Raw genomic sequence first — 10,711 nt, forward strand, 5'->3', positions numbered from 1 at the left:
CTGCTAGCATGTTGTGCTAACTTTTCTAACAGGAACAGACTGGAGGATGGGGGGGAGGAGAGGAAAGGAGAGAACAGAGTAGAGAAGAGACGGGAGGAAAAGAGAGAGGACTATAGATGGGAGGGGAGGAAGGAACAGAGTAGAGGAGAGGGGAGGGGAGAGAGGGGGGAGAGAGGGGGGGAGAGAGGAGGGGAGAGAGGAGAAGAGAGAGGAGGGGAGAGATGAGGGGAGAGGGGAGGGGAGAGAGGAGGGGAGAGAGAAGAGAGGAGGGGAGAGAGGAAGGGAGAAAGGAGGGGAAAGAGGAAGGGAGAGAGGAAGGGAGAGAGGAGGGGAGAGAGGAGGGGAGAGTAGGAGGGGTAACCTGAGAGACACCTTTGGACAGTCTAGCTGCCACCAAGCTGCTGATGTCCTGAATAATACAGTGTGTAGTGTGTGTGGTGTGTGTGAACTACTAAAATACATTTAAAAAATGAGGGAAAAGGTGAAAATAACAGATAATGAGAGAAGCAGCGAGAAGGTGTGTATGTGTGTGTGTGTGAAGGAGGGTTGGTAACCAATAAAAAGTGTGCATTTTTTGTGATACCAATGATATCAAAACTATAGCAAATGTTCTGCAGATTCAGGAAAATACCACCCACCAGTGAGCACACATACGGAGGGTCAGGTGACCATGTCCGACCCTGAAAGTGGAAGCGGGTCAGTAACCGTGGTGACGGGTCCCCCTGGCCAGGCCCTCAGTGTCCTGTCTGAGAGAGTGAAAGTTCTAGAACACAGCCTGAGAGACAAGGTCAACTCCATCACAGAGTCCGAAGGTGCTCTGAGGAACAGGTGAGAGATAGGGGGGCGGAGGAGGGGGGAAGGGGTGGGTGGTGTCTCATGTCATGACACACACTTAGGTACTACTACACTCACATATGGCCACCATCGGATCATGTATCACACACACTCAACCCCAATGCATGCTGTTTCACCGGCACACTGCTAGCTGTGTTCTTTCAATGGGTTGGAGTTTGTTACATGGCTGAGTTTCCTGAAAGGTGAAAACAATATTATATAATCTATTCATGTCATGCCACTGTGCTAACCTAGTGCTATTTTCTAAAGAATGAAAAGTAGTTAAGCTAATGCTCAAGCTAATAGTAATGTCAAGTACTAATTTGACAATGTCAACATTTTAGGATGCTAATGTTAGGATGCTAATGCTACTGTAGGAAGCCAGTACTAGGCTACTTATGCTAGGATGCCAATGCTAGGATGCTAATCGCTACTGTTATGTGAGCCTGCGTCTGCTGTGTTTGTCATCCAGGATCAGAGAGCTGGAGGTGTCAGAGAGGAGTCTGCAGCACAAGGTGGATGACCTCACCGCCACGTCAGCCCTCCACTGTCCCAGAATGCAACGCCAGAGGCTGGATGAGCGGCTATATGCGCTCAAAGATGAAGTCAGGACCATGGTGAGCTGAAAGAGCAAACTTTATTAGCAGTTACATAAGAGGAGGCTATAAACTATGAAACACCTGCTAGGCTAAAGCTTTCATACTGGTCTGATAAACTTTTGTTTCGGTCTGTATTTGTGTTTCTGTGTAATGTTTGTGTAACCCCCATCTCTCTTTCTTGCTTTGTATCTCTCTCTCCCTCACCCTCTGTTTCTTCTCTTTCTCTCTCTCTCTTTTTATGTGTCTTTTTGTCTCTCTGTCTCTCCCTCCCCCCCTCCATCAGTCTCAGGAGAAGGAGCGAGGGGAGCGTGTGTGGCGAGTCCGACTGCAGCGCTGCCAGGCCCAGCTGAAGGCCAAAGAGGAGGAGATGGCTCGCCAGTCGCACTACTTCGAGCACTTCAAGACCCAGCTGCAGCAGAAGCTCAGCCTGTCCAGGGACCGGGAGCAGGGCCTGCAGGCCCGCATCCACCTCCTGGAGCGACGTCTGCTGGAGCTCACTGTGTCTGCGGCCTCCGCCGCGGTACCCGCCCTCAAGAAGACGGCCACCGAGAGACTCGCGCACCTGAGGGGAGAGGGAGAGGGAGAGGAGGGCGGAGAAGAAGAGGAAGAGGCGACGGAGAGGAGGAGGGGCGTCGGACGGCGCTCGCAACCAAAGCCCGGGCTCCCGCGAGAGGGAGAGAGAGAAGGAGGGAGGGCGGACGTTGTGAAAGGGGGAGAGGATACGGAGGACAGGGGGATGAAGGGACTGAGAGGAGAAGAGGAGGGCCGGGCGAGGTACGACAAGGAGGAGAGCGGCGGCGAGGCCCGACTGCGGGGGTTCATCCTCAGCCTCCAGGAGGACCTCAGGGCGCTGCTGGAGAGAGAGGAGCAGGGGGAGGCCGAGCGGAGGGGGTTGGCGGAACAGCTGCAGGAAGCACAGGAGAACAGCCACTTCTTGTCCTGTAAGATGGAGGAGATGCGGGCGGGGGTGCACAGGCTAAAGCTGGCAGAGAGCTCCCTGACGGAGGAGGTGGAGGAGCTGCAGGAGGAGAACCTGCGCCTCCACAGGAGCCTCGGCCAGAACCCCAGGAAGGCCTCACAGACTCCTGTCCCTGAAGGCCCCAGCCCTAGCCCCAGCCCCAACCACAACTCCAGCCTGTCTTCTGCCCCTGTTGTCCCACAGTCCAGCCCCCCTCCCATGGGACAACCAGGCCCACTGAACTGCTCAGACCAGGTAAAGCAAGATGACGCTGGAATCCATTCCTGTGTTGTTGAGAATTCTGTTACTTTTGATGAATATGCATCCTTAGATAAAAATCAGGTGTGCAAGTGTTTTTGTGTATTCAGCAATGCATCGTACATGGTTCCCACCATTTAAAACGGTTGAATGGGAAGGTGTTATGAGTTATGAGTAAGGATTATGGTTTTTTTAATAATGTGCAAATCTTATGCATTCTGATAATGGAATGGATGAGATTTATTAGATTATCGTGCTAGTAAAGTACAGATCCTGTACACAGCGGAATTTTTATTTTATTACCAAAGAGAGGCCATGTGTTTGGTAGTATAGTGTATTTGTGTGTGTGTGTGTTTGTGTGTGTGTGAGAGAGAGAGAGAGAGAGAGAGAGAGAGAGAGAGAGAGAGAAAATAATACTGAATTGGATACATTTGTGGCTACAATAGATACAACGTCTGTGTCTCTCTATCTACTGATCTAACAAGTACATGTTGTTTTACTGTCCCTGAACCAGCAGGAGGGCCTGTCACTGCTGAGTGCACCTCCCTCTCTTAACCACCGGGGGACAGCCAAGTGCTCACAGGAGGATGACACAGCGAAACAGCATACCACAGCCAAACCTGACAGTTCCACCTTACCTCTGCCCAAACCAGACCTCCTGAACCTCTCAGGCCACCGTAGCCCCAAACCCAAACCCAGCCCCAAACCCAGCCTGCTCTCCCTAGTGACCTCCACAGCGGAGGTGGGGGCATTCAGCCTCAGTCAAGGGGACAGTCTGGGGGACTGGGGCCCAGGGTTCCCGTCTCTGGGCCTGGGCGAGGCGGAGGGCAGTGAGGAGACGGAGGCCCTGAGGGAGGCCTACAGGAGCCTGGGAGGAGACCTGGATGGCTTGAGGGACCAGCGGGACCAGCTGGAGAACGCGCTGCTCCACACCCAACAGCAGCTGCAGAGGCTGTCCCTGGAGAACGCCCGACTGAAACTCCAACTCAGGGAGCAGGCGGGAGAGGGGGCCTCCGAGGCAGAGCTGAGGTGTTCAGTGGGAGAAGTACGTGTGTCAGGAAACAGCCAAATACACGGACATCCCCTGTCCCATGCCCCAACCCAGGAAGTTCTCCCATCCTCCTCCCCTTCCACACCCCCCGAAGGTGATCTCCTTGCCCTGGCCCAAGACGACCTGGCCCTGGCCCTGAACCAAGAGAACCGTGCCCTGGCCGGGCGAATCCAGGAGTTACTGGCCCACCTGGAGCTCCAAGAGGGGGAGGCGGAGCGTGAGCTTGCCCAGCTCAGGCTGCAGGTGTTGGGGCTGGAAAGGGACGGGGCCAGGCTGGAGCAGGACAACGAGGAGCAGGTCTGCCTCATCGCTGAGCTGACCAGGAAGACCGAGGACGACCTCAACACCATCATGGACCTGCAGCAGAGGCTAAACAACAGTGGTCAGATACGGGGACCGCAGGTCCACGACGCGCTCGAGTCAGGGCGTGGTCAGATGGAGCTTCCGAGCGACCATGCAACAGGGTCAGAGAGCGGCCAGGGTGACCGTGACGGTGGGTCAGTGAATGGTCCACCTCAGAGTGAAGGACCAGTCAAGCCAGTTAGCGTTCCCTCTCAGGTCAACCGTGCGGTCGTATCAGTTCACATTCAGCCGCCTGAACCTGCAACCGAGTTAGAGAACGGACTACGGGTAGACCCAAGCCCGGTTTGCGGTCAACAAAACAAGCATCCGACGACAGAGCTACCGAGCGGTCCAAACTTAGACGACCGCGTGGTCACGTCAGGAAACCCTCCGCAGGGTGAGGATGGGAGCGGCACAGCCAGCGGTTCCCGGGGCGAGCGCTCGGCCGCGGAGGAGCTGCTGCGGTCCGTCAGCGCCCTGAGGGAGGAGCAGAGGGAGCTGGGACGCTCTCTCCAGGGTCAGACGGACGACAAGCACCAGCTGACGCGCTCCCTCTGGGTCCTGAAGGAGGAGAGAGACCAGGTCACCCTGTCTCTACAGGCTCTTAAGCAGGAGAGAGACCTGCTGACCAGGTCTCTCTGTGGCGTGAGAGAGGAGAGAGACAAGATGATGCGCTCCATGAGCAGTCTGAAAGAGGAGAGGGACCGCTTAAGTCAGTCTGTGGGCTCTCTCAAGGAGGAGCGAGACCACTTTGTTTCTGAGAAAGAGAGAGAGCACGTGACGCAATCCCTCCATGGGTTAGAGAAGGAGCGAGACCAGGTAGAACGGTCTCTCTGCGGTCTGAAAGAAGAGAGAGACCAGCTGACTCGATCCATGTGCACTTTGAACGAAGAGCGAGACGCTTTGGTCCAGTCACTCTGCGACCTAGAGGAGGAGAGAGACAAGCTGGCAACGTCTCTCTGCGGTGAAAAAGAAAAGAAAGACCAACTAACAAACTCACTACGTGGACTCAGAGAAGAGAGAGACCGGCTGCAGACAGACGTCACCAGCCTTCAGAAGCTGCTTCACTCAGAGGGGCCGAGTCAGAGCCGGGTGGCCAATCAGAGCCAGGTCGGCATGCCAACGAGGATAGATGGCGATGCCACTCAGAGATGTCATGTTACGGTCTCCTCCCTCCAGTCTGGTCAGGTATGAGAGGACTCTCTGCTCTTCGCCCTCACTACTCTGTCTAAGAAGTACCGTTATATCTAGGTCTGTGTCTCTGTCTTTCTCTGATGCCATATTTCATATTTTCATGTTTTTATATAAACTTCTGCTGTATGTCTGCAAGTCATTGAATCAAGCTGTTGTTTGTTCTTGTGTCTAGGATGGGGGGAGTGAAGGAAGGGAGGAGCTCCCAGGGGAGCGAATGGTGAGGGAGGAAGAGGGGGAGTCAGGGAGGAGGGAGGAGGGACACAGTCAGCTGATGAGGGAGGTTGAAGCGACGGGTGCAGAACTCAGGAGGTCGCAAGAGGAGCTGCAGAGGAGCCAATCAGAGGTATGGAAATGTTTCCTCTTGGTTTGATCAGTCCCATAGGTCAGAGCCTTTCGTCTCGGATCCGAATCTGGGTTGGGTTTTGGTAAATCTGCATGTGTGTGTGTGTGTGTGTGTACAGGTCCAGAGGTGCTACCATGAGCTGGGTGTGTCTGAGGCCAGAAGCGTGGAGGCAGAGAAAAGGGCACAGCAGGCAGCCAATGACGTGAGGAGGATGAGAGAGGGAGCGAAGGAGGAGGAGGAGGAGACCAATCGGGAACACGACAAGCTAAGAACAGAGGTACGGATGGAGAGAGCAAACCTCTTCCCCTATCAGGCCAATGCTATCTGTGTTTTGCTAACCAATAATCTGATTATGGATGTGAAGTAACAGTAATAGGCTGGGCTAAGATAAACTAAATCTAATCTAAACTAAATTAGACCAAAATAGGCTAACTCAGGCTCATCAATGGATGTTTGTGAACTAACTGTGTGTTGGGTGTAGGTGAGAGAGATGCATGACAGGGTGACTAGACTGCAGAGGGAGAAGAGCGATGCTCTCTCCCTGAAGGCACAGGAAGAGGAACATCTCACCATGCTACAGGCTCAACTCAATGCCAAGGTGTGTATGTTACTTGTCATCTTGTGATGCTGTTGTGGACTTCCCTACATCTACCCTAATGGGTTTTCACTGAGAACGCACTGTGCAATGTGTGACTGTGTGTGTGTTTAATCTCACAGACGGTGGCTCTGCAGGAGTTGAACTTAGAGTACACAGCCCTGAGGAGAGAGAAAGAGAGCAGGGAGGAACAGAAAGACACATTCACCTCGCTCAGGGCGAGGTATGATGACATCAGAGCTAAGGTAAACGATTATGTGTGAGCACCACAAGCACTGAAGCACCCTACATTACATCCACTGGTATTTCTTTTTTATGATATGTGTTTGTGTGTGTTTCCAGTACGACGTTCTCCTCAGGAAGAAGAGCCAGACTGATCTGGATATGGCTCCTCTCAAGGTCAGAATGGCAGAAGCACGGTCCTTATCTGTCCAATGGCTGGCAAGACTGTCTTGTTTTTACCTTGAGTGACCTCTGTTCTGTCCAATGGCAGGCCTGGCTGCCTGATTTTAATTTTTAGTGAACGAATGGGATTCCCCACAGTCATGAATGACATTTGCTTTGTCCAATGGCGTGTCACTCTGTCATGTTTTAGCCTTGACTGACACCTGTTCTGTCCAATGGCAGGCCAAGCTGTCATGCCTGGTGGTGAAGTGTCAGCAGAGGAACCGTGTGTTGGCCCAGATGATGCGGGCCCTGCGTCGGTCTGGCTGTCTGGACCTCCCCCTCATTCTGGAGGCTGAGGACCTTCTCAATGACACAGCACTGCAGGACTACACCACAACCTTCTCACCAGGACACAAGACAACCCTACCAGAGTACACCACAACCTTCTCACCAGGACACCACACAACCCTACCAGAGTACACCACAACCTTCTCACCAGGACACAAGACAACCCTACCAGAGTACACCACAACCTTCTCACCAGGACACCACACAACCCTACCTGAGTACACCACAACCTTCTCACCAGGACACCACACAACCCTACCTGAGTACACCACAACCTTCTCACCAGGACACAAGACAACCCTACAAGACTACACCTCAGCCTTCTCACCAGGACACCACACAACCCTACCAGACTACACCACAGCACACATTCCTGCAACTGGTAAAGCACTTAAAGACCCAATCGGAGAATACGCTCCAGTCTCCAGCACAGCGCTGCAAGACCAACTCCTCCAGCCTCAGTTAACTGCTGTTCCCGCTTTGTCTGAGACACCCAACACCTCACATGTGTTCAGCTCAACACAGGTATGGACTGTACCATCTGAAACTGTAAGGGGATGTGGGGATGGGGGTTCTCAGTCCAGATGTAAGGGCTTTCCATGTCTATCTCCAAGGGGCTTACCCCACTATTTTGTTCTGTCTGTAGAGCTTGAGTTCACCTGCGCCCCAGAATGACAGCGGTGACGACACAAGCCTGTGTCTGACCTCAGCAGATCAAAGTCCACTCAACACCCCTCTGACGCAAACTTCCAAAGTTGGTCCAGTCCAGGTCACAGCATCCGCAGACAGACACAGACTGTACCAAGAGGGGGAGAAAGGGGAGGCCCCTGAGAGATGGCTAGGTGTGGGCAGGAGGCTGAGCAGCCCTGAGAAGATCATGAACCTCCAGCTGCAGCTGCAGAACACCCTGTTCCAGAGCTACCAGGTAAACACCACATTCTATTCTATTCTCCTCTGCAGCTGGACAGTAGAACATTCAGTGTAGCAATGCCCCAATGTTAGCCTGAAGTGAGCCTGAGAACACCAAACACAGGACATAACCCTGGTTTGTTCTCCCCTAAGGCCTCAGTGAGGAGAGTGGAGGCAGGGGAGGTGGAGAACCACACCAGGGGCAGAGCCTCAGGCCAGCAGCCCAGGATAGGCCTCTCTGTGCCAGCTACAAGAGAGATGACTCTGGCCCCCAGGACCACAGTGAATGTCCCAATCAGCACTGTAGCACCTAACCAACCCAAACACATCTCCTCAATACCTACTCTTAACAAGGCTTCTGTCACTAGCAGACCCAAACATGCCTTCTCCGGTACCCCAACTGCCACCAGCAGTGCTGAAGAAAGCAGCCCCACAAGAAATACCCCCTCCGTTGTCACCATGACGATAACCCCCTCCGACCTTGGGTCCCTGTCCAGACCAGCACCCCGCACTGAAAAGGCAGCTACTGCCACCACTACCTCAGTTACCCCCCTCAGTTCTACCCCAACCAGGTCAACTGCCCCTCTGAGTTTTCCCCCTCTTGGGCTTTCGGCCCCCACTCTCATGGCCCAGACTGTTAGGAAACGGACTGCCACAGCTTCGTTCAAAACTGCCCCGAGAAGAACTGCCCCGGCAACCAACCACACTCCTAACTCCCAAGTACCCAAGCCTGTCGCACGCTGCCAATCTGCCCCTGACACACCGGCCCCTTATTCCACCTTGTCTGACAGCCGTACCCCTGCCCCCCCCTCCAGAGGGCTCCACTCCACCCCCGCCACTCCCCCCTCCCTGGGGAAGACAGCACATCCTGAGAGACAGAGGGGTGTTAGTCACCCTTCCTCCGCCAGATCAAACAGAGCCAAACAAGGTAGGTTGGCAATGCATCAGATGAAGGTCATGCACCATACTTACATACATACACTTGGTTGGCTGTGTTTGTGTGTTGGCAATTTACGATGTTACTTGTTGTATTAAAGATTGTCTAGGAAACTATGAATACAAATTCAAGAATGTCCTGTTTATTAAGTAACCGATAACTGAATTTCTGCCATCTTTGTCCCGACCTCTCCCCAGAAGCACCTGCTGAGGTGGGTTCCGTTGATGTCATCAAGACGGTGGGACAGAGCAGCCTTATGATTGGCTGGGAGAGGCCGCCACTCGATGAGCTTGGCTGCAGCAACGGCACCTTTGTGTATGGATACAGGGTAGGCACCACAGAGGAACCAAAAATACCTGGATACATGTTCACTCAGTAACCCTACACTCTCTGTACAGTAGAGACTGATGTGTGTGTGTGTGTGTGTGCATTTTGTGTCCATGTGTGTGTGTGCTCTCTCCCCTCAGATTCATGTCAACGGGGAGTTCCACAAGTCTGTCATGAGCTCAGCATGCACCAAGGTAACAAATCAATGAAGAAAGATGTACAGTACACAGACATATTTCGACAAGCCTTAAGAAATAAAGACAATTGAATTCCGATCGGTATCGAATTTGTCGACGTCACCGCATAAAATAAGATGTGTGATGTGTGTGTAGCTGAGATAAGGCTGTGTATGTCCCTCCTGCCAGTGTATTCTGGAGAACGTGGACCTGTGTGGTCCGGTCCACATCGCTGTCCAGACGCTCGGTACTAACGGCCTTCACGCTGCCAAGGTCTCCGCCGTCCACAGGGGAAACCACACCCCCTTCCGGATAGACCCCACCCACACAGGAACTGACCACAGCCTGCTCCACACAGACCCCGCCTCCTCTGGCCAGAGAACTCCTATCACACATGAGGAGAGTGGATCGAACCGACCGGTGAGCTTTTAGAGAGACACGGCCACTAGCGCCAAATCACACCCGTGTCAACAAGTCTGTTAACCGGCTATCGATCTGACTCACTGCCGCCTGGCAATCTCATCTCCAGGTCCTCAGCGGTTCTCTCCAGTCGAAAAGTCCCTCGTCATGCAGGAGGCTAAAACGGTATTGGTGTGTTTTTTTTTTTTTCTATTCAAAGGACAGTCAGTCACTGAAGAGCTGAAACACATCTTGACAGTGTATCTTGGCGGTCGAATGTTTCAAATGTTTAATTCCTCTTTACATAACCGCAGGAACATATTTTATCAGGGGGGGGGGGGGGGGGGGGGGCTTCATGTTCCGGGGCGGCGCCGCGGTGGTGGATTTTCAAGTCATGTCATATTAAATTCCCGTACTGTCAGCAGGGGGTGCTGCAGCACCCTCAGCACGTCTAGTTCCTGAGACCAGGTGTCTTTATGTCCTTTGCTATCCTGTGTGTGTGTGTGTCCTTCAGTTCGTGGCTGTCTACAGCTACAGCCCTCTGAGGGACAGCCCCAACCTCCACCCCAGCCGAGAGCTGGCTCTGCATGAAGGAGACACCGTCACGCTGCTAGGCAACCCACGCCACGACGGCTTCTGTGAAGCAGAGGTGAACCAAAGGACCAAACTCTGTGTGTGTGTGTGTGTTCTACGGGAATGCCATTTAGGTATGTAATTGTGTGTGTGTGTGTGTTCCAGCTCAACGGCAGAAGAGGGCTGGCACCTATTGCCTTCCTGGAGGAAGTTTCTGTTCCAGTGAGACCTGGAAACCCCGCCCCTCCACCCTCCACTCCTGGGAGGGGATCAGCTGATCACTGTGACGACCAATCAGAGAGACGAGCCACAAACAGGCCAGAGTGACTGCCAAGATGAACAAAGTCATTATACAACATCATTATACTCCAAACATTCGCAAACCCCAGAGGTATGGGATGACAAACATGGTGTTTAACACGCTGTGCTATTATCCTAAGCATCCTAACATCTGTCCCAGCAATGTGTGGAAAGTGTCAAA

The 10,711-nt window shown here is 53.2% G+C and overlaps 1 protein-coding gene across 1 annotated transcript; it reads left to right on the forward strand.

Annotated features, from left to right (window-relative positions):
• The first annotated feature begins 670 nt into the window (after positions 1-670).
• LOC136954561 (uncharacterized protein C4orf50-like) lies at positions 671-10,557 on the forward strand. Its single transcript, XM_067248187.1, has 18 exons — positions 671-828; positions 1,307-1,451; positions 1,717-2,646; positions 3,164-5,152; positions 5,409-5,579; positions 5,698-5,856; positions 6,061-6,177; positions 6,297-6,419; positions 6,517-6,573; positions 6,802-6,992; positions 7,425-7,434; positions 7,556-7,834; positions 7,972-8,746; positions 8,953-9,083; positions 9,223-9,276; positions 9,448-9,678; positions 10,172-10,306; positions 10,396-10,557. The coding sequence occupies exons 1-18, from the start codon at positions 671-673 to the stop codon at positions 10,555-10,557; spliced, it is 5,817 nt and encodes a 1,938-aa protein (XP_067104288.1).
• The last annotated feature ends 154 nt before the right edge of the window (positions 10,558-10,711 follow it).

This window comes from Osmerus mordax, chromosome 12, assembly GCF_038355195.1.
Source record: "Osmerus mordax isolate fOsmMor3 chromosome 12, fOsmMor3.pri, whole genome shotgun sequence".
Lineage (NCBI taxonomy): Eukaryota > Metazoa > Chordata > Actinopteri > Osmeriformes > Osmeridae > Osmerus > Osmerus mordax.